The sequence below is a fragment of the Myotis nattereri genome (genome assembly GCF_964212035.1).
Source record: "Myotis nattereri genome assembly, chromosome: 16".
Classification (NCBI taxonomy): domain Eukaryota; kingdom Metazoa; phylum Chordata; class Mammalia; order Chiroptera; family Vespertilionidae; genus Myotis; species Myotis nattereri.
In genome coordinates, this window is record NC_138091.1 from 24,751,031 (window position 1) to 24,774,420 (window position 23,390).

At 56.2% G+C, this 23,390-nt stretch overlaps 1 protein-coding gene across 2 annotated transcripts; it reads right to left on the reverse strand.

Moving 5' to 3' along the window:
* Positions 1-217: 217 nt before the first annotated feature.
* Positions 218-20,358, reverse strand: FOXN1 (forkhead box N1; the record flags this gene model as incomplete). Of its 2 annotated transcripts, XM_081110040.1 has the most annotated exons (9): positions 218-528; positions 2,182-2,673; positions 2,848-3,055; positions 6,658-6,754; positions 8,079-8,209; positions 10,008-10,118; positions 12,466-12,924; positions 13,325-13,456; positions 20,338-20,358. In XM_081110040.1, 8 exons carry the CDS (start codon positions 13,445-13,447, stop codon positions 218-220), a joined length of 1,932 nt encoding a protein of 643 aa, XP_080966166.1. The 2 variants fall into 2 exon arrangements, with proteins under 2 accessions (XP_080966166.1, XP_080966165.1); XM_081110039.1 differs by lacking the exon at positions 20,338-20,358 and having other exon boundaries at positions 12,466-12,921; positions 13,325-13,447.
* Between the last annotated feature and the right edge of the window lie 3,032 nt (positions 20,359-23,390).

Consider the following 23,390-nt stretch of genomic DNA (forward strand, 5'->3'; position numbering starts at 1 on the left):
CTGAGTGAGGAGCTGGCCCACCGGGCAGCAGAAATGTGTGAGGGGTAGCATCCTGGGTGGTGTCTCCACCCCCGGCTGTCAGCTAACAAACCAGTTGGCTTCGTGGCAGAGGGGACGGGGAGAGTTTTCCTTCTTTGACCTTTAAGGTGAGCCCGATGTGGGCGGCCAGCGGGGACCTCCAGGCCAGGCCAAGGCTGGAGCTGCTGCCGGGCATGGCTCATGCTAGGGCCATGGGCTTGGAGCTGGGGCTGAGGTACACAGAGGGGCCGGCGGGGGCCGAGGGGGGCGGGGGCTCCAGCTCCATGAAGGCTGAGTAGAGGGTGGTGAGGTGCAGGTCACCCAGGGCTGCCGAGCCCCCGCTGCCTGGTGATGCCAAGTCACCCGCCCCACTGCCTGTCTCCCCCAGGCAGGGCCCTGGAGGGAAGCAGTGGGGAGGTGGCGGCATTGCAGATGATGTCGGGGATGAGGTCACCAGTACCAAGGGGTCGAGGGCCAAGCTGTCATCCTTCAGCTGTTCCCACAGGTTTCCTAGTGGGGGGATAGAACAGGCATCACTGGGAGGCACCCAAGGGGCCCGTCTGCCCCCAGCCCATCTCTCCCATGCTAAACAGAGCACAGTTTGGGTAACATTTGCTGGGGAACAGACCCTGGCACTAGCTGTGTGACTCCAGGCAGTTGCTGAACCTCTGATTCCTCCTCCCATGTATGGTCTAAAAGCCACAGCCCGGATGACCGTGTGGCTCTCTTTTGGGAGGTGGAGAGGGCTGAGGATTTGAGAGCTGCCTATTGGAAGGGTTGATGCAGGTACTGTGCGCTCCAGGGTTCACCCTGGCTGCTGCCCAGGCTCCAAGGAAGGAGGTTCTGCAGCTCAGACCATGGATCTTCCAACAATGCACCGCTCGACCCGATGAGATGATGAGATGGCTGGACCTGCCTCCCTGGGCCTCCTCTACGGCAGGGCCCAAGGGACAGGAGCAGAGCCAGGAAGCATACCTTACTCCGAGGAGAACTAGCGCTGCGGCCTCACAGCCTTCTTTATGTCATGTGACCTGCATCCTGGCAGGCCAGGCCTCTTTCTAGCTACGTGACCTTGAGTAAGTTACTTAACCTCTGTGCTTCTGTGAAATGTGTTTAATAATCCCTCCTATCCTGCAGGCCCATATAAGGAAGCACCTGCAAAGCGACTAGCGTGCTGCCTGAGAGTAGGGGTCAAGTACATGTTCATGTCTAGAGCTTCCTCTGAGGCCGTTGAGCCTGCTTCCCACTTCTGGACGGGGGTGGGGTGAGGATCTAGCTTCCTAAAGCCTGTACCGTCTCCCCACCAGACGGGGAGCTCTCGGAGGGCTGGCTGCCTCCACCTGCTTGTGGATATCCCCATCCCAGCATACGCAGGGGGTCGGAGGCCTGGTTTAGCACAAGCCACCAAACCTCCTCTGTCCAGTACCAGGGCCTGGGGTGCACTGGAGTTCAGAGGGACACATCTGGGGCTGGTCACATGCAGAGACGGAGCAGACAAGATGGAGTGGAATGAATAGAGCCTCCCCTCTGCCTGGTTCTGAGGCCTTACATTCTTCTAGGGGGGAAGATCTCTTTCCTTTTTCTGCATTAAAAGATGAACTCAGCCTGGGTGGTGTGGCTCAGTGGTTGAGCATCGACCTATGAACCAGGAGGCCACGGTTCAATTCCCGGTCAGGGCACATGCCCGGGTTGCAGGCTCGATCCCCAGTAGTGGGTGTGCAGGAGGCAGCCAATCAATGATTTTCTCTCATCATTGTTGTTTCTATCTCCCTTCCTCTCTGAAATAAAAAAATATATACTAAAAAAAAATTTTTAAAGATGAACTCAGAAGATGCAACTGGTTCTGGGAATGTTAGGACTATCAGTCGCTCACAGCCAAGTATGGAATGAAATACCAGGCCCCTCCAGCCTACCCAGAGCTGAAAGGAGTTTGACAGTGGGGTTAGTGGGAGCACATTCAGAGGCACCAGGAGGGGGACAAGGGCATTCATTCCTCTTGGCCCCCTGACACCCCCTGTCTGCTTTGCTCCAGCCTCTCTGCTTCAGTGCCTGGACACCTGGCAGATAGCAGGCTGCAGCCTGGAGACTTGGAGGGAATGGGCCACACTGCCAGGTGGACCTCTCCAGCTTCGTCCCACCTCCCCTTTCCCACCCCCAGCTCACCCTGGAAGTCAAAGTCGGTGAGCGAGGGATTGATGGCATCCAGGTCAGTGCCGAGATCTCCGTCTGGCAGCAGGGTGTCATGCATGGTCCTGGCTGGGGAAGGCTCAGCCAGCAGCTTGGTGCTGTGGCTGGGTGGGGTGTGGGCAGGCAGAGGCGAGTCCTGGGGGGTGCCTGGCTGGGCCCGCAGCTCAAGGTGACCATCTGGCTGCGGGAACAATGGCTGCGGAGGTCCAGGAGGGCCCAGGCCCGGTGAGAGGTGTGAGTATGTCTGCCCATAGCAGGAGGGCGCGTGGCCCCCAAGTAGGTCCTGCAGGGGGTTTTTGCCAGGAATGGGGCCTGGAGCCGGGTGGATTGAGTGCAGCGGCTGGGAGAGCCCAACTGGAGGTGCCAGGGGCTGGATGGGGCCTGAGCCTGCCAGCCCAGGGGGTGGGCAGCCCAGGAGTGGGGTGCCCAGCTTCTCCCTCTTGTCTCCAATGAGGCTGTCCAGCTCTTCTGAAAAAGCCCAAGAGAGAGGGATACCATGAGACCTCCCTTTCCCCACAAACCCTCCCCAGCCCTGGAACTGCACGCAGGCCCTCTCCTTACGCAGCAGTTCTCCTTTTCACTTTCCCGCTCCCTGTTCGCTCCTGGGAACCCTGGCCTTCCCTCACAGCCTGCCTGCCTCACCTGGCTTGGCCATGCTCTTGCGCACGGCTATGGGGTCTTTCCTCTTCCACTTCTGCAGCTCCTCCTGCATCTTGTCGATCTTGGCTGGATTGAGGGCCCACAGGCAGCCCTTGCGAGAGGAGCTTCCTGATTTGTTCTCCACCTTCTCGAAGCATTTGTTGAGAGAGAGGTTATGGCGGACAGAATTCTTCCACCCGTCGGGCGCCGTCTGCCGGGGCAGAGCAAGACAAGAAATGAGGCCGGGATCAGGCAGCCAGAGCTGGCTCCGGGTCTGGGCTCCAGAAAACTCCTCTGTGCACAGAACTGCCGCCCACTCCGGGGCTGGTCCTCCTCAGCACCCAGCCCGGGCTCCGTTCCCTCCGTGGTGGGGGAAGGGCTGCAGGAACCTTGACTACAAGTCATTCTCACCTAAAATCTGCCTTTCTCCTACCCAATCCTGGCCGACCGCGAGGTCCAGGTGACTCATAAGGGAGGGCCGGTGGGTGCTGCCGAGGCCCAGGCCTCTCCCGCACCTGGAATCGGACCGCTCCCCATGGGGCTTGGAGCCTGTGCTTGGAGCCCTTTGTGGAAAGGGAACTCACTGCTCTGAGGCCTCTGGTGCCAACTTAGGAGAGAGAATGAGGGGGAAGCTCTGGAATGTTCTCCTGGGTCGGCCCCATCCCCGCTGGGGCAAATGTGGGAGAGAAGAAAGCTGGGTGAGGTTGGTGTTTGGGTGTGTGCACTGTTGCACATCTGAGTTTTGCTCTGTGTGTGTATGAGCTCGCACATGTCCCTCAATGTGCCTCCCTGGTGTGAGCTTGTCTCCTGGGTATGAGTCTGTCAATTCCCGAGTGTGAGGATGTGTCCCTGAAGATGAGCGTGTGTGAGAAAGTCTCTGCTGTGTGTGGGTATCTGTGATTGCATGTGTACGTGGGTGTGAGTGTTCACATGAGTGTGCCCGAGGGGGTGTGCCTCGGTGGGGAGGCCAGGCCTCGGGGTGGTGGTGCTCGTGCCAACAGAATAAACACCCATTAGGAAGCCTGGTCATGTCACCAGTGCAGTCATTGTGCCCAGGGAGTGTTGTAAAAACCATTAGGCTGACTCAGTTGGGTGAGAGGCGGTGACGGGGGGGCCAGTAGGCACCCGCAGTCCTTCTACCTGCAGCTCAGTTCCAGGCTCTGCGGCCGGTCCTGGGCCCAGCAGGGGTGACTGTGGATAGAGATTCTGCCCTGGCCAGCGGGGCCCCTCCCCCTTTCAGGGCCCAGTTTCTGCTTAATGAGGGGCAGCCACTCCCTCCTCCCTGGCTCACTTGCCCCAGGGAGCAGCCAGGCTGAATCACGCCCAGCAGAACTGGGCTCTGATGCCAGCATCACTGCAAGCTGCTGGCAGGAGCTACAGAGTTTTTCTTAAGGGCAGCTGGCCTGGGCAGGGTGCTGGTTGAGATGAACCCCCAAGCCTCCTGGGGTCACAAGGAAGAATTCTTGAGCCACCAGATCAGTCATCTGGGGATTCACCTTCAACTCCCATGACAGTCCCTACTAAGAGTCAAGGCTGTGTCGTCTGATGGGCAGAGTTAATGGGCACTGGACCCTTTTATAGCCCCATAAATCTGTGAATTCAGATGCCAGGGCAGCTCCCACCCCAGCCACTTCCTGTTTGGAAGAAGGATGGTCAGCACTAGCAATTATGTCCAGTGGCTGGACATGTCCCCAACCCCACAACCCTGACTCATGGGGCTACAGGACGCCCACCTCGGCTACCTCGGGCACGAGTGCTGCCCACTCCAGGGTCCCCTCCGTCCTTGCTTTCAAATAGGGAGTGAGATAGAAGGGCCAGGGGATCTTGGATTAACTCCTTAGGTGGGTCTGAGGGGAAGTGTCAGAATGGGAAAGAATCTATGTGCCAACTGGTTCAACCTGACCATTTTACAGATTGGGAAACTGAGGGTTAGAGAAGAAAGGGCCTCGTCTTAGATCACACAAGGAGGCAGTGACAGAGCCCAGACTCTAACTCTGTCCCCTAGTTAAAGGCCCTGCCCAGGTCACCCCATAGGGTGGCTTCGCCATCTGGGCCCGCCCCATCCTCAAAGATGCTTTCTCTCTGAAGTCAAATGTAAACGAGGGAGTGAGGGAGTGACGCAACTGCTAAGAACAACAACTAGAACCAAAAAAAAAAAAAAAAAAGCTGTTAGACCTCTTCACTCTTCAGCTCTATAAAACAGGGATTACACGGCTCCCAGGAAAAATAATTAAGCCGGGAAGATGAGATGCCGGGAGGGGCTGGGGACCAGGTGGGGAGTGAGCAGGGAGGAAAGACTGAGAGGAGGAGGGCAGGGCCCTCCCTTCCTCTCTCTGGCCTGGCCCCTTAAAGGCCTAGAGCAGCGAGCGGTTCTCAACCTGTGGGTCGCGACCCCTTTGGCGGTCGAACGACCCTTTCACGGGGTCGCCTAAGACCATCCTGCATATCAGATATTTACATTACGATTTCTAGCAGTAGCAACATGACAGTGATGAAGTAGCAACGAAAATAATTTGATGGTTGGGTCACAACATGAGGAACTGTATTTAAAGGGCCAGAAGGTTGAGAACCGCTGTCCTAGAGGAACCTCCAAAGGCTTTAGAGTTAAGGAGACTTTGGTTCCCTGACCTGCTGGGGCAAAGGGGAAGCCCTGGATATTGGCTTTCATGCTCCTCAAATCCCAGAGACAACTCTCTTTCCCCTTCTTCTTCCTTCCAGAACGTCTAGTAGATGGCCATAATTTTCCATTCCTGGCCAGACCACTCTGGCCATCATGCCCACTACTCATTTGATGGCAGCTCAGCAAGTACAAACTTGTTTGAATATCAGCCTCAAATTATCCCCAGGCAGGACAATCGGGAAGACGTGGGCCTGGGCATCACCCACTGGCAGGTGGAGCTGAGTTCTGGATTACTGGGGCCTCAGCTCCCGCCTGCTGCCTGGGTAGCAGACAAGATTGTATCCACCAGGGTGCAGGACTCCTTACAAGTTCTGATCTCCCCTGCACCCACCTCAGGAGAAACGGGGGTCCATGCTCGGGGTGTCTGGGGGGCAAGCAGAGAAGGGACATGGGTGTTGTGTGAAGCCAAACAGCTTGAACCAGCAACTAGTCCCACCTGCTGAGTGATCTTGAACAGATGGATCACCTTCTCTGATGTGTTTGTCCATCTGGAGAGAAGGGCCTCTGTCCTGCCTCTAGGGAGGGAGTCTGGCAGAGGCCCCAGAAGCCCGTTCTGTGGGTGACGGGCACGAGATCCTGTCCATGGGAAGGTGAGGCGAGCCAGCCAGTTCCCTGGGACACTCAAAGACCAGGAAACCCACACCCCGCTTTTTGGCAGAACTGCAGCTGAGCCTGCCGCCCACAGAGCAGATCCTAATCTCTCCCTGGAAGGCAATGGGTTCTGCGGTCCCAGCATCCATGTCACCTTGGCTGGCCAGCTCCTACCCAAATTCCTCCAGCCCTACGGCATCCTGGGGGCAGGGGTGGGGAGAGCCTCTCCTTTCTTCCCCAGCTCTCTCCCCACTTGGGGAAGGTGGGTGCTCCTTGAGGTCTAACAGGACTGACATGTCCACCTCTGCCAGCATGAGGCCTGACTCCAGCCTGCTGTGTCACCTTGCGTGCATGGCTCGAGCTCCCTGTTCTCCACTCTGTCCTGCAGACGTGGAGACCAGGGGAAGCATGTGGGGGGCAAACCTTCTTCTGGATTTCATTCTCACTCTTCTCCCACCTCCCAGCGGAGTCCTCTGGCTCCAGAGAGGCCTGGCTTGCACAGCGCCAAGGCATGGGGGAGTGGGAGTGGGTCTTGGGCTCACCTTGAAGTATGGGAAGTGCTCCGTCATAAAATTGTAGATCTCGCTGACAGGAAGGCTCCCAGTTTTACTGTTCTTAAGGGCCATGAAGATGAGGATGCTGAAGGCAAAGAAAACCCTGAGAGTTTTAACCTCGGACCAGGCCCACAGTCTCCCCCAAACCCGCTGCCCCAGCTGGAGTAGTTGAGGAGAGAGAACCTGCTGCAGAATTCATGGGTGAGAGGCTCTATGAGGTTGAAAGGAGAAGGGATGAAAACGTGTTTACTGAAGCCAGAAATTACAGATATGAGGGTCCTGTGGAATCTGAGAGACCTGGGCTGCAGTCCTGGCTTAGCCACTCACTAGCTGTGTGACCTTTGGTGAGTACCCTAACCTCTCTGAACCTCAGTTTCCTCAGCTTTGAAGTGAAGAATGTAATAGCTACCTCAGAGTTGTGAGGATTAAGGGTGATGCCTAGCACATAGAAGCACTCATTAAATGGGAGCTGTCATTACCAGTCAACCCTCAGCCAACTGCAGAAATGCTGGATAGATAGCAAGGGAGGGAATTAAGGTTTTTTGAGCCTCTACAATGTGCCAGGCATATTTTTGCACTTAATCCTTCCAAAGGCCCGCATATTGCTGCTTTTTATTTTTAAAACAAATAAACAAAGGCTCAGAGAGATTAAGTAACTTGCCTGAGGTTTCACAGCTAGTACATTCCAGAGCCTGAACTTGAACCCAGTTCTGCTGGACTGCAAGGATTGCATGTGCTCCTCTCTGCATATCGTCCTACCTCCCCGCAAACTCCTCTGCGTTCTTGGCTGCTGTTTAAATTCCTTTTCCTTCCCCTGAGCTCACACTGGCTAATGACCTGACCCCATGTGGGGCCTGGCACCTAGGAAGTCGAGTGTCAGTGAGGTTGAATGAAGGAAAGTTCAGATAGACGGTCTCCCAGACAGGCTGGGTGCCGCTGGCCTGGCATTTACAACCCTGGCCCCAGAGAAGGGGCACCAGATCTGGAAGATGCTGGGTAACTGAGTCACATCTGCAGTCCTCATTCCTCGCTTATTTCCAGCAGAGCTTTGGGGTGGGGCTTCTCTCTGTATCTGGGGAAGGAGGGTGGGAGTAGGGGGCAAGCATCCCTCCTGAACTCTCAGACCCAGGCCCTGGGCCCCAGGAGTCTAGAACTGTGCAGGACAACACATCTGCTGCTGACCACAGACATGGCTTCCCAGGGTTAGACAAGAGGTCAGAGGTGATCTAGTCTATCCCCTTGTCCCCATGAAAAAAATCCCTTCTCCAACATACTCTGGAAGCCCATCCAACTATGAACACCCACAACACACACACCGTTACCCTTATACCATGAGGATTCCATGCCTCAGTTTCCCCAAGGGTCCTCTCACCCCTCTTTGTTCCATCCAGGAGTGCTGGGAGACATACCTGTAGGAGTAGATGGGTTTGGGGAAGAGTGGCTGGTGCCCATCAGTGCTGGCCTGGGGTGCAATCCGCTGGTACGGATAGTGTGGGGAGCCCAGGTAGGGTACAGGGTAGCTGCCGCCACCTGGTGAGTACTGTAGAGGTCAAAGGAGGCAGAGTGGTTGCCATGGTAACCATCCTTCCCAAGAGGAGGCTCCCCTTCCCTCAGTCATGTACATCCAGAGAGAGAGAGAGCTGAGACTAGAATCTTCTCTCCCTGGTCCTAGGCTCCACCACTCATGGTCATGGGCTCCAGTGGCAGAGCTACCTGACGAAGGGCTTGGCCAAGGGTGTGGACATCTGAGTGCCTGTGAGGAGATCCACATTCTAGAATTCAGGATCTCAGAGGCCTCAAAGCTCCCTTGGTCCAGCACTTTTCTCTGAGGCCTTCTGGGTACTCTGGTTGCCATGGTGATGGGATAGCAGCCTGGCCGCGCTAGAAGTGTGATGGGTAGTCCTGGCTTCCGCACCCTCCTGGGCAGGCGCTCCAGGCCTCCCTTGCATCTCCTAGGGCAGCGGGGCCGGAAGTGGGATGTCCAGCCTGGGCGTTTGCTGGGCACTGCCACCTTTTATGAGTTTCAGTGGCTCTTTGAAAGGGCCGGTCATGGTGGTGGGCAGGTGGGGGTAGGAGGTGGTTTTACAGCAAAGGGAGTGGCTGTGGTGCCAGGGATGGTGTTTTATGGGGGCGAGGGGGAAGGGAGACTCTGACTCCCCCATCTGCTCCAAGCTGATGTGCTTTTTCCAGGTCACCCGAGCGGCACGTAGTGCCTGAGTCACCCCCTCTGCAGTCTCCATAAAGTCCTGGGTGCGGCCATCTTGGAGGTTGGGGTGCGGAACGCAGAGGGCATCAAAGCAGGGCGGGCACGGTGAGGCCATTTAAGGTCTGGTAGCCCCTTAGCCCTGCTGTGTTGTTCCCTGACGGGCCAGGCTGCCTCAGGAACACCCTCTCCCCCGGGTCAGACCAGCGGCCTCGGGAAGGCTTTGACCATTCCAGCTGGGCCCCTCATGGGATGACCCCTCATGTGTCCCCTCTGCTTCCTTCCATCTCTTTCTTTTTTCCCACAAACCAAGCAGCCTGGCTACTTCCCCCCGCCACGTGCCTGCCTCCCGGGCTGCGCCAAGACCAGGGCCAATGCCAAAGGCTGGGAGTAGAACCTGCTCCACAGGCAGGGCCTGTCTCAGTGCCAGGCTGCAGGTGGATGGAGCTGGGCGCTGGGCAGCCACTTGCTCCGTCTTGCCCGGCGACTCCTGGGAGCTGCTTACCTGCTCTGGGGCTCTTTTCTTTCTTTCTCTTTCTAAAAACCTCCATCCCATGCCCGTGTGGGGCAATTACTTGGCATCCTGTACATCTAGGAGGAGCTGAAGCTGGGCAGTGAGGTGGGGAAGGGGAAAACGGCTGAAGGTCATGGGGACTTGGAGCCTCCAGGTGGGAAGGCCCCCTAACCCGATGCCTAGTCCCACCCTGTCTGAGCTGAAAGGAAGTTTGAGGCCAAGGCCACATAGGAAGATGGTGGCCGACCCGGGCGGCAGTCCATTGTTCCCTGCCCTGCTCAGCCTTGTGTGTCACCCCACACACTCCTTTTCTCTCGGCCTCGTCTTTGTCTGGTTCTCCTCCTCCCTCCTTTTTTGGTTCACATCCGGTCCCTGCCCCAATCTCAGCCCCAATTCTCTTTTCTGAGACCTCTCAGGTTCTAGCTGGGTCTCAGAAAAGCCCTGCCCAATCCCACAGAAGGGCAATTGCTTCCCTCCCCATGAACCCTGCCCCCACCCCCATCGGCCCAGCCTGAGGATCAAGGCCCTGCTGCCCACCCAGATGTATACACACCCCCACACCGCACACCCACAGAGGATCCTGAGACTCTGGGGAAGCATGCCCACTTGCCCCAGACCCACCTGGTGGAAGGGAGGCTGGGCGGGGCAGTACATGTGCTGCAAGGGGGGCTGGAAACAGTACATGCCAGGACCAGTCTCCAGAGCTGGGGCCTTGACCTTGACTTCCGACCCCTGTTGGAGGAAAAAGCAGATGACTCGGCTAGGCTTTACTTTTCTTCCTTCCTCTTGTCTGTGTCTTAAACCTTCGGCAAAAACAACCCCTTCTGTGCCTCCCCCAGAACTTACTCCTGGAGAACAGAGAACAGAGAAGGACGGGGACTTTTCTGAGGGTTCTCAGCAAATCAGTGGTGGAGCTGGGGCTGGAAGCAGCAGGGCTCCCTACCCCCCACCTCACTGCAGGTGAAAGGCTGAGACTGGGCTGTCCCGAGGAGTGGGGGAGACGTGTCAATGGTTTCACTGAGGCTGGGGTAGGGCAGCGATCTCCCTGGAAGGGCACAAGGGTGCAGGGCCTGACCCCTCTCACCAAGCTGAGCCCAGGGCCTGCGTGCTGGTTCGGAGCCCCCAGCCTTTTAGAACAGGCCTGCAGAGGACACCACGGCAAAGGCCCCAGCTCCGCAATTCCCACTGCAGAGCACAGGAAGTGACCACAGAGGCTGGTCCAGCTGAGGCCCTCAGGCCTTGCCACTTTCTCTTTTGCAAAGCCCAAGGGAGCTCCAGCAGGCTCCCTGGAGGGGGCTCGTGAGTCCTCTGCTCTGTCCTCCCCAACCACCCCCCACTCAGAGCCTTTGCGCCCTGCTCCAGGGAGGCTGCCCCAGGGAGGCTGCCCCAGTGCTGGTCTGCATGCGCCGGTGGCACTCTCTCAAACTGGCCCAGGGAGCCTGTAGCTCCTGCCGGTAATGGTGGCCAGACTCTGGCTTCCCATGAACTGTAAGCCCCTCGAAGAGTCCTCAGGGCCTAGCACAGAGCTAGACCCAGGAAGATCAACAAGGTTGGAAGGTCAACAAGGCCTGGAGGAGGTGGGCCGCTGTTCCTGGGGTTGTGAGGGAACCGGGACCCAGCATGTGGGCCCAGAGGGTCAAACCAGCTGAGAGCTCTTTCTGGGTGTGCCCTGGGGTTGCTGATGCATAGATAGCCACAATCATAGAATCTCAGGCCTGGAAGGGCCAAGAGCATTGTGTCCAACCCCCTCATTTGGCAGATGATGGGGCTAAGCCCATGAAGGGGAATTGATGTGCCCAGGTCACCTAGAGAGTCGGCCAGCGAGCTCTGGGGCTCTGGGCCTGAGCTTTTCTCCACTGTGCAGGGGCCAGGGGCGTGGGCTCAAGTCTCAGCCTCACCTCTTACAGGCCAAGGGACAAGCCACTTGGCCTCTATGGGGCCTCAGTTTACCCATCTGCAAAATGGAGATAGCGGGAGCTCTTTAGAGGGTCGTTGTGAGGATTAAATGGGGCGCTTGAAAGAAATCGCCCGGCAGAGTGACCAAGGGCAGGCGCTGAGTGGACATTGGGTGTGAGTATGATGGTGCCTCACGGTGAGCTGCTGTCATGTTCCATAGGCCTGAGGAGAAGCCGTCAAAAGGCCCAGAACCAGAACAAGGTCCTGTCTTGGCCACACCCAGTAGGTGCCCAACCCTTTTCTCTATCTTCCAAGCCTGGGAAACAGGTCTTTGTTGGGGGTGGCCGGGGGGGTGGAATGGGAGCCTATTTGGAAGCAAGAGGTGAGGAGGGCTGGTGGCCATCTAGAGCAGGCACAGTCCAGGCTGAGCCCGCTCCGGGCGCACCACCTCAGGGACCTCCAAAGCTGGGGAGAAGGGAGCAAAGCTCCTTTTAGCTTTCTCTTCCCAAGGCAACAAGTCTCTGAGGCAGATACTATTAAGCACACTTTTTGAATGGGGCTCAGAGAGCTTCAGCGATTTGCCTAAGGTCACGCCGCTTGAGGATATGGCCGTGAAGGACACGTTGACCTTCCAAAGTGCTTTCAAGATATTTCTACAAACATACCCAGGTCCCTCTCCGGGCAAAGAATGGGGCCAGGAAGTATCCGTTGAGAAGAATTAAGTCGTCTCTCAACTCTGCAAGCTGATGCCGGAGAGGGGAATATTGTATTCTGTGGCTCCTCCCTTAACCCTTTCTCTTGGTCTCTGGAATGTGTTTTTCTTCTCACATTTGCATATGGGTGTATCTACGTCTGGCTGGGGATTCTTGACACTTAAACAAACAGAGAGAAGTCACACACTGGGATCCTGACTCAGGAGCCACTGGGAAGCTGCCAGCTCGCTTCCTTTGCCTGACCTGCCTACCCCACCTTGTCTCCTCCACGCCGGGCCAGGCCAGCGTGCCCTTCCTCGTTGACCTGGAGGCCCCGAGTCTCTGAGCTTGCTGCTTCCTTGATACACACAGAACCTGAGTGGAAAGGTCTGGGAAGGGAAGGGGGGGAGTTTGATCTCTGAGGACTCACCTGGGCTGCTGGGAGCGGGCACAGAGGATAAGTGGGCTGCCCACTGCCCACTGGTACTTACCAGGACTTGGGGGCTGTGCTCATGGCTGGAGTAGGGGAGCCCATTGCACCAGGCCTCTGCTGAGAAGCCAGGCAGGAAGGCCTCAGCCTCCCCCACATCCACAGGGATCTCTTCAAAGGCCTCCAGCACCCCCGGGGTCTTAAAGGCGTGTCCATCGAGGGCCAGGGCAGTCTGGGCCTCGGGGAAGATGTCCTCCTGGAAATGCCGCTTGTACGGGTGGAAAGGCACGTGGCCGCCCTTGAGGAAGCGCCCGGGACTGCTGGCCGGGCCCTCTTCAAAGCTGAAGCTGGGGTACTTGTCTGAGGGTGAGAGCCGGAAAGGGCTGGGGCCAGGACCCGCCGCGCAGTGGACTTGCTCAGGGCCTGGTGATGCGATGCTGGGGCTGTGTGGGGGCAGTGAGGGTGCCCTCTCCGGAGGGCCATCGGGCACAAATGACGAGCAGCTGAAGCCGGCATGCTTCTGGGTGGACAGAGGGGAGAGGCCTGTGAGTGGAGGCTGGACCAGGATCCTACTCTGTGTTTGGGTAAAGGGGGTCTGGGGCTGAGCTCTTGGAGCCCCCATATGATGGAGGAGACCTAGCCTGCCCTTGGAAGCCCCAATACGATGAGGGTACACTGCTCTTAAACCCGGGGTGCCCCAGTAGATGGATGCACGTCCCTGCTCTGGAAAAGCCCCAGCCTGAAGGAATGAGCCTATCTGAATACCTCTGGGTCTTAGAGCCATTGGGTTGTTGTTTGCTGGTGGAAGGGACAAGACGGACCCCAGGGAGGTCCTTGGAGGGTGGGGGTGATTGTTCACCTGTTTCCCATGCAGCCCTCAGGACTTGGCCTCAGCCCAGGCCTGGGTGCCAGGTACTTACGCTCTGTGGGGCAGGCGAGCCTGGGAGGCCCGGGGCCTGCATGAGGTCCCCTTGGGGCTCGCCCTCCAGTCTGGTGGGGCCCGGCAGCGTGACGTCAGACTGCGGCGGGAGGAGCGACACCATCACCCAGTCCTGGCCTCGAAGAAAGCCGGCTGTGATGAGAATGAGGCCCAGTGTCCGGGGGTGACCAATCCCAAGTCCACCACCTCCACTCCCACCCCATCCCTGGGCTGGGATCCTGACTCCAGCCTGACATCTTGATGAGAAAGACAGACAGACAGACAGACAGACAGACAAAGAAACTGAGAGAACATTAGAAACAGAAGTAAGCAGGTCATGTGAGAGATAGAGCAAGAAAGACACACAGAAAGAGAAGCCTGGTGGGGAGAGAGCAAAATGAACCAGTGAGGAGCCTCCCCCGCCCCCCATGGAGTGAACTAGGAGAGGTTCCCAGCGAGACCCTGCCTCTGGCTCCTGCCACCTTGAAGGTCCGGGCTAGGTGACTGTAGCCAGTAGTCTCTGTGCAGTGGCTGAGCAAGTGGGTGGTCCTGGGAGGAAGGGGAGCTGGAGAAGGAAGGAAGTGGGCCAGGCCCAGGTGGGAGTGACCCTCCCACTGCAGGTGACCAGCCCTCAGCAGAGGCCTGTGGTGCCATCCTCGGGCACCTTGGCCTGGCTCTCAAGACCAGGGTATAATTCGAGGGGACCTGATTGCTGGTGGCCCTGAGAGCCTGGCATGGCACAGGGGATGATGCCACTCGTCCACTGTGGAATGTCTGGCTGTTTTCTCCTGTGTTCTTCACATTTTGCTCTGGCCACTGCCCTTTCTGCGCTGTTGTTTCACTGTTTGAAACACTAGAGATTTAGACTACCTGATATCTGAGGGCTCCTTCTGCTCAGACCTTCCAGAATTGTCAGAGAGCTCTGTCCCCGGCATAGCTGTGTGGTTGAGGGCTCAGCTCAAAGCCAGCCGTGGCCTTTCCTTGCTGGCTGTGCCAGCGAAGCTCTCTGAGCCTCAGCATTGTCATCATCAAACCAGGGAGAGAGCGAGGGCCTCCCCCGTGGGCATGCCCTATCAACGGAAATCGTGCACGCGCAGTAGTTAGCACAGCGCCTGGCACATCGTAAGTGCTCAGTAAATGCCAGCTCTCATTATCCTACGGCTTTTTAATGTGGCTCTTCCTATCGTTATCTCTCAGTTCTCTGCCTTCCTTCTCCACCATCTGCAAAGAGCAATTTCTCTTGAATTTACTCCTCCTGACCTAAGGGGTCTCTGATAAAGGCTACCATTTACTGATGCCTGCTCTGGGCTGGCCACTGTGCACGTGATGTGGAGCATTTTCTCATTGGTTGGTTAGAACAGCTGTGAGGAAAGGGCATTATTAATCCCGCCTTTCAGACAGGAAACTGAGGCCCAGAGGGGCTATGTGACTGGCCCAAGTCACACAGCTAATCCTTGATAGAGCCAGGATTCGAACCCAGATCTGTCTGACTCTGGAGCCTGTCTTACAGTTTCTTCATCTGGTGGGGGTCAGAGTGGGGCGAGCTGGGGTGGGGCAGGCAACAAGAAAAGCATGAGGTTCGTACTTATCCCTCTTACCCAGGACCCACTCACGCAGAACTAACTGCATCTCCCAAGCCCTGTGCTCCTAGGGGCTCTGGGAAGGAGGAATGGCCTTGCTGACTCCATGGTGCTCAGCCTGGGGTTAGCACATCTTTGCTACATTATCTCCTTTGTTTGCTAGGAGGTTAGCAGGGATGAGGAAGGGAAAGCATTTGCCCAACATCCCTCAAGGGATCAGTGGTGGAGAGGGCTGGTCGCTGGGGTCCAGGTGGGGGCCTGGTGGGAGGCTCTCCCGCCCCTTCAAGAGTCTCCACCGCCCCTTCTCCATGTCCAGGCGCCCGCTCACTCGGCAATGCTAAATGTGGCGTGACCGGGGAAGCGCCGAGCTGGCCGTAACTGGACACCGAGGTGGAGCAGGCATGGGGCCCAAGGGGCAGGGCAGCCCATCTCTGGCTCCGCATGACCGCCTGGTCTGGCCCCCGCTCCCTGGACAGCTCCTGGACAGCGGGGGCCTGCCTGTCACACCTGGCCCTGGCCCAGAGTTGCTTTCCCAAGGCGTTCTCCAGCTCCTCCAGCGGCCACGCTCGGGTGGGGGCCCTACCGCCCCTGCAGTGAGCGATGGTTGTTCCCCTCTGGAGGCAGAATGAAATGTGGTTGAGAGCAAGGGTTTAGGATTTCAGCTGACTCGAGTTTGAATCCCAGTGGTGTCACCTCCTGGCTGGGTGACTTTGAACAAACTATGCAATTCTCTCTCTTTCTTTGCTCCTCTGGTCAATGGGGATTGTGCACCCACCTCAAAGGGTTGTCGGGAAGATTAGGTGAGATGATGGGTATAAGGTGCCCACACATAGAAAACGCTGAAGGACACATGTCACACATCTGGCCTCATTGGCCGACTGTGGCCGTGGTCTCTGACCCCAGACTCTATTTTCCCTGATGGTCTCACTGCTTCAGGCCTGACAGGCCTGGGGAGTTTGGCTTATGGCCCCATTCCCCAGGTGGCAGCTGCCCTTGTGAGTCCTTCCTGTCTGCCTGGCCTTCACTCAGCTTGGCCATAAGGGGGCTCAGGTCCCATCTCTGCTCCTCTGAGGCATGAACTTCAGGAGGCCTCTCTGAGCCCCAGGTTGGGCCGCACCACCTCCTGAGGGTCTGGCCTTCTCAGAAGGACCCCTATAGCATCTGCCTCACCCCATCCTTGCTTTAGTCCCTACATCCCAGGACATTGTCTGTAGCCCCGGCAGAGTTCCTGCATGTCAGAGGCCTTAGCTGAGGCTTCAGTTCAGCCATGACTTTTATACCTTGGCTTGGTCAACTCCACCCCCCTCCCCACCACACACACACACACACACACACACACACACACACACACACACGCCTTCCAAGCCCCCAGGCACAGGATTAGAGCCAGGGAGGCCACACAGAATTTAGAGGTTTGTCCCTTGACTTGCATTGAGGATGTAGAAGTCCCTGAATGGTCCTCAGTGCAGGGTTTCCTCTGGGAAGGTTTTATCAATAATGACCCCTGACTTGGTGACCACGACACCCCTTTGGTTGCCTCAGTCAAAGCTCCGTTTCACAAATGAGGAAGGAAGGTCCAGAGAAGAGGTCAAGTGACTTGGGTAAGATCACATAATCCTGGAAAGAGGGGTCCTTCACCAACGGCAGCCCAAAGGACCCTCCTGCCTCAGGGGTGGGGCTGAGGGGCGCTGATGGGTGTGTAGGGGGGCTCCTGTCCAGGGAGGGAAGGGCTCATTGAGAGGGATGAGGCTGCCTCGGCTCCTGACCACAACCTGGAGTCGTTGGTGAAACGCCTGAAGTTGGGTGAAGTTGGATGATGTAGCTCAGAGGCCCTGGAATCAGGATTGGATTTGAATGCCAGTAACTGGGACTTTGGGTGGACAGGTTGCCTAACTTCCTTCCTTGGGCCTCAGTTTCCTTATTTGTAAAATAGGGCTAATAATACGTAGCTCTCTGGAGGATTAGATGAAATATTGCTTGTAAAGAGCTTAATGCATAGTATGTGCTCAATAAATGATAGCTATTATTAATAATTAACAGTGGGACAGAGTTAATTCAAAGCATGAACTCTAGTTATAGGAGCAGGCAGAGCAGAGGCAATTCCTCTTCCTGCTGTCCACCTCCATCTCCCTGACATCCTCCTACCCTAGTTGCAGAGGCTAAACTTCCTTCCTCTTGATTCTCTGACCTCAGAGATCATTTTAGCCATTCCCCTAAGGTGGGATGGCTGTGGGAACTCCCAGGGATTAGCCCAGCTGGCGTGGCTCAGCGATTGAGTATCGACCTATGAACCAGGAGGTCATGGTTCGATTCCAGGTCAGGGCACCTGCCTGGGGTTGCGGGCTCCATCTCCAGTGTGGGGCGTGTAGGAGGCAGCCAATCAGTGATTTTCTCTCAGCATTGATGTTTCTATCTCCCTCTCCCTCTCCCTTCCTCTCTGACATCAACAAAAATATATTCAAAAACACAAAAACACAACAACTCCCAGGGATTAGAGTAAGGAAGGAGTGACTGTTGCTTTGGATCTCTCAGGAGGCCTCTCTGATGGCATCTGCATTCAGAAGGAATCCTTTCCTGACGGCTAACCTTTATCCCACCTGCCTCAGTTTCAGGAAGCACAATAGGATGTGTGTGTGTGCAAACACCAGCAAACCAATGCAGGAGGCCCAGTCAGCTCTCCGCCTTTCTCAGATCCCGGGAGCTACCCCAGATGGCACTCATCATCCCGCCATTTAGTGTGGGCACCCACAACCCACAGTCCACAAGCTCCCCCTTCCTGGGCGGGAGCTAGGCCAGGGCTCTCAATATGCCCTGGGGTCCCTTCCACTCTACGGTTGATCCTCATCACCACTCCGCATCCATAAAGCGCTCCGTAGTTTACAAAGCACTTTTGTATCTAGCATCTCATTTCGTCTGCCCTTCGCCCCAGAGGGGAGCAGGCAGTGGTGTGCTGCAGCCAGCAGCGATGGGCTCAGAGAGCCCATTGTGTCCATCTCTTCCCAGCTCCACGTTCAGTGAGATCAGCCCAAATTGGCCGCGGTGGAAGTATCTTCCCACAGAAATCAGCAAATACTATAAATTATAAATCAGAGCCCCCCTTTTTCCCCTCCCCATTTTTCAGGGGAGAGAACTGAGGCGCAGAGAGAAGTGACAAGCCCAGGACCACAGAGCTAAACCTGAAAACCACATGTATTCATTCCCAGGCCCTGAGAGCCCCAACCACATCCCCAAACACACACACGCTCAGGGGTACAGCCCTGGCAAACCTTCGCTGAAGACCATTTCAGTATCTGGGCATTCTGTCTACCCTCCTCGTTCTGAACTTCCTGCCACGATCCTTGGGGAGTGGGAGGGGGGGCAGGGGTGGAGGTGAAAGAAGCAGACTTGATCTTCCCTGGGGTCAGAGGGAAGAACGAAATGGCCCTCTAACTTGAGTAAGGAACATGACAGGTAAGATATTTCCCAGAATGCATAAATCAGGCTCAACAATGAACCTTACTGAATGCCTGCTCTGTGCCCGTCTCACAAACAGCCAGGCCTGCACCCCCTCTACCCAGCACATTTTCCCATCTCTCAGACCATTTATTTCCCTAGCGTGTCAGGACTCAGGCAAAAGGGGCCATTTGGGCCCTAACTGGTTTGGCTCAGTGGATAGAGCGTCGGCCTGCAGACTCAAGGGTCCCAGGTTCGATTCTGGTCAAGGGCATGTACCTTGGTTGCGGGCACATCCCCAGTGGGGCGTGTGCAGGAGGCAGCTGATCGGTGTTTCTCGCTCATCGATGTTTCTAACTCTCTATCCCTCTCCCTTCCTCTCTGTAAAAAATCAATAAAATATATTTTTTTAAAAAAGGGGGGCCATTTGGGTTGAGGGCCAGGGGGCACCGCGTTTGCTGGTTGTATGACTTTGGACAGGTTACTTCCCCTTTCTATACTCGGTTCCCTTGTAAATAAAACGAGGCACTGGAATTACTTGCATCTAAAGATGCCACAGCTGGTCCGGTGGATGTGTCTGTAGTCCACAGAGCTGTCAGCTGGGCCTCTCCCTGCTCTGCCTTCAGCGGGGGCCTCCCAGAGGGAATCCTCAAGGGAACCAGGAACGGCTGGGTGAGTTATTATACCCCAGAAGGGAGGTGCTGTATTACCACCCTCATTTTATAGATGAGGAAACTGAGGCTCAGAGAGGCTCACCAGACTTGTCCATGTTCACTCAGCTAGTAAATTATGCTCCCCAGGACTCAGACACAGGCTTCAAAGCCGGTGTGCTTAACCACTGCACTACACGGCCCCACCTGGGGAACACATCAGCTTCCTGGCTCACATCTGGAAGCCAGAGTGGCAGGTGGGGGGCAAGGTTGGAGGTTTCCTTGGGAGGGTCTGCCCTTGAACCCCCTGTGGGCAGCTGAGTCACAGGGGACACTGAGGGCCCTCCACACTCCCTCCCACCTGGGCTGCCTCCTACCCGGGAGCCTCCTACCCGCCCTTTGTGAGTGAGGCGGAGACAGTGCGGTTCCGCCTTAATGGTTTCTGTTGCCGGCTGCGGCAGCATGTTTTACGAGGGGTGGGGCCCGTGCCCAGTGCTGCCTGTGGCCCCACCCGGGGCTCCGCCCGCCTAGCTGCTGGGAGGGGTTCCCTGGAGCAGCTTCGTAATTACTTACTTGGGGGTGGCAGGGAAGGGCCTAGGGGCTCTCTCCTGAGGCTGGGGCACCCCAGGATACTCAGAATCTGAGAGTGCCAAGGAGGAGGGGTTTTCTAGCTCCTCTCCTCTCCTCTCACCCAGATTGGGGTTTCTGAGGCCAAAATTCTGGCCCCTCTGGCTCTTGACTCTGCCTGGGTTTCAGGAAGCTGTCCCTGCCTTTGAGAAGCGCTACAGACAGACAGACAGACAGACAGAAGGGGGTGGAGAAGAACAAAGGATGACGAGCAACTCTGTCCTCCAAGTGATGCTTTCCTCAAATCTGAGCCCCTGACACTGGTAGCTGAGTTATTACCCCCTAACACCCCCATCCCCCAAATCAGGGCTCTCACAAAGCCATTCCAGTCGTTCCCCGCCCTGCCTCTGGAAGTAGGCTGGTCCCGGAGCATCACTCAGTATGCCCATCCTGAAAGCACACCTGAGCCACCTTCCGTGCCCGGGGCTGACTTGGAAGTTCTTCCAGATATTTAACCTTCATCTCCCTTATAATCTTAGTCCTCTTGCTCTATCCTTCCTGCCATTCACCAGGGGACCCTCCAGAGGCTAGTACATGGCAACAGACTCACCCCTCCTCCCCCTGCTGCGGATGCCTGACTCCAACAGCTTCCTGCTCTCCTTTGCCTAGCACCCCTTCCTTTCCACCACCCCTGACCACCTCTGGGCACCTTTCCATCTCTCCAGCCGGTCCCCATCCCCTGCCACCCAGCCCTGGTCCCAGTGGAGCTGAATCCAAGCACTCACAGTGGGCTCTGGGCCATGGCCACCATCACGGCTTCAGGGAGTCATCAGGCCAGCAACACCCCAGGAGCCTCCATGGAGGTATAAATACTCCCACATGCCTGGACCAGCCCCCTGCCTGAGGGCTGGGGCGGGGCTGCTTCCCCAGGCCTGGCAGGCAGGTCACATGCCCCATAAATGCCATGGGGCCACAGGCCCTTCCCAGCAGCTCTGGGGAGACCAACTGGGACCTGACTTCTCTGGATGGATGGCTGATGGATGGGTGGATGGCTGACGGATGGATTGGTGGGTGAATGGAAGGATGGATGGATGGAATTGACAGATCAATGGATGGACAGATTGATGGGTAGACAAATGACTGGATGGAAAGGTGGACACATGGATCAATAGACAGGCAGATGGGTGAACAAATAGCAGCTAGTGTGCTTGGATAAATAGACAGACTGATGGGAACCCTTGACCTGCCTGTGGATGCTTATTGGTTGATGGGAAGGAAAGAATGCTTGGTTTCAAGGGGGGGAGGGGGAAGCTCCCATTCATCCCTTTTTAAGACATATCTACCAGGACCCCTTCTCTCCTCTGCTATGTCCACCTAGTCTGAGAGATTGACTCTCCTGGGTTCCCCCTACTCCTTAGATGCCCCTTTCCAGAGACCTCCCACCTAAACACCCCCAGTCCCCAAAGGATCTTTTGCTCTTGGGTATCCTTCACGGTGTGCCTTTTCCTCCCTCCTGCCGACTCTGGAGTCCAGGCTCTGCAGCTGTGAGCCCACCTTCAGATCTTGCTCCCAGAAGTAAGGTCAGCTTGCCCTCCAAGGTCAGCAGGTGGAGGGGGAGGCAAAATTAAAGAAACATGAAACCCTTACATGGGCAACTTAGGGAGAAGAAGCCACTAACCTCCCACCTTCCCCAGGGATTTTTAAAGGCATGACTGTGTCTGACAGCGAGAACAGGCCTGGCAAGGAACTTGTGGGTAGCCAAGGTGTCCTAGCACCACTGGGGGCCCGACTGGATTGCTGGGCTGCTGGGGGTGGGGACTTCTTGCCCGCTTAATCCTCCCAGGAGTAATGCAGTGGTCTGAGGCCTTAGGCCAGGGGTGGCCAAACTTTTTGACTTGAGGGCCACAATGGGTTCTTAAACTGGACCGGAGGGCCGGAACAAAAGCATGGATGGAGTGTTTGTGTGAACTAATATAAATTCAAAGTAAACATCATTACATAAAAGGGTACGGTCTTTTTTTTTTTTAGTTTTATTCATTTCAAACGGGCCGGATCTGGCCCGCGGGCCGTAGTTTGCCCACGGCTGCCTTAGACACTGATTTCCAGGGAAGAAAGTTCTTTCTAATCCTCAGTCTGTCCCGCTGTGAAAAGGACCAAAGGATAGATGGTAATGTAGGGAGTGACTGAAGGAACAGGATTTTTCATAGACTATGAAACATTGCCTTCATCCTTCTTGAAAACAAGCTTCCTCCAGCCACATTGGCTGAAGAGGGGTGACAGAGTGGGATAGGGAATGGGAGGAAGCTCCTTAACTCTGAGTACCCATTAGCTCTGCCCATCTGTGGTCCAGAAGTCCCTCCTCCATATGAAGTCACTCAAGGCTGAGCCTGGTAGTCCCACCCCCAGCCTCCTGTGGGCTGCATTGGCCACTGGCTGCAGAATTGATTGGCTGTGGTGGTGATTGGCAGCTGAGCATTTGAACTGGAAGACCAATAGGGATGACAGAACCTTTGTTTCACCTCCTACCCTCCTACCCTGATGTTTATCATCTCAGAAGGCTCCCCTCCACCCGGCTGGCCCTCACAAGGAGTCCTCACCAAGGATCCCACAAGCATCCTCTCCCAGCCCTGCCATCAGTGTGGCCCAGTCACAGGAATGAACCTCATTTCCTCCTTTATAAAATGGGGTCTTCATCATTGCCCTACATACCTCACCTGGCTGTCCTGGGGACTGAATGAGAAGCAGAAAAACTGACACCATCTTGTCCGCTGCTCCTGCCTCCTTCATTGGGGTCCCAGGCTCGTGGCACTTCAGGGGAGGAATGGTGGCTAAGATCTTTCCCCTTCAACCATTTGCCCTTCCCCGGGTGCTCCCCTTGGGGGTGGTCAAGAATGCTTATATCCAGCTGCATGCCCATCTTAGTGGGGGCATAAGATAGCACAGGATTCTACTATTTCTTCGGTTACAGGCCTCTCACGCTTAGACATATCATTATCAGAAGGAATGCTCATTATTACCAATCTATTTTTAGGGATATTAATTCCGCCACCACTACTAATAATACAGATCTAGTGTAAGACAAACACATACCGGCAGAGCCCCGCCCCCCACACCACCCAGAGCGCGCGCGCTCGCGCACCACACACACACACACACACACACACACACACACACACACATGCACACGAGGCAAGCTTTACCTTAACTGCCTGGACTCATCAAACTTTGGAGTGAGAAGAGCACTGGGAGTCCCTCCCACCCAAGCCCCTCTCTATTTGAAACTGAGGCCCCACCAGCGGAAGGACTGCTCTCTGCCATGCAGGTGCCTGCCCACTGGCCCTTCCTCCAGGCACCTGGGCTGGGTGAAGCCAGCTCGGAGCACCTAATCATTTTCTTGCCCATCTGAGAAGGATGGAAAGTGGCAGGATGTGGGGGTTTCTCTGAACCTATCCAGCTCCTGGGCTCCAGCCCCCTCCTTCTCTCTCCAACAACCCCAGGTCCTCTTGGCGTTGTCATCCCAAAGAACTTTTGCTCCAAAACCCTCCCAGCCCTGCCAGATTGGACATGCTCATGGGAAGGCCCACAGAAGCCGAGCCTCCCCCCCAAAGCCACATGCTCTGTAAGACTCCACATGGGCTCCCCTCTCCTCCACGAAGGGGCTGGGCACGCCTCTGACAGGGGACATTTCTGTGGTCACTCTGGCTCTGTTGTGGGGGGACTGCTAAATACAGAGTCTGATGATTGGGATTTCTGATTACAGTAGTGTGTGGAATTTACAAGTGTAGGTGGGATCTCCAACTGTCTCCTGGCAATCCGGTTCCAGAGACACACCCCATTC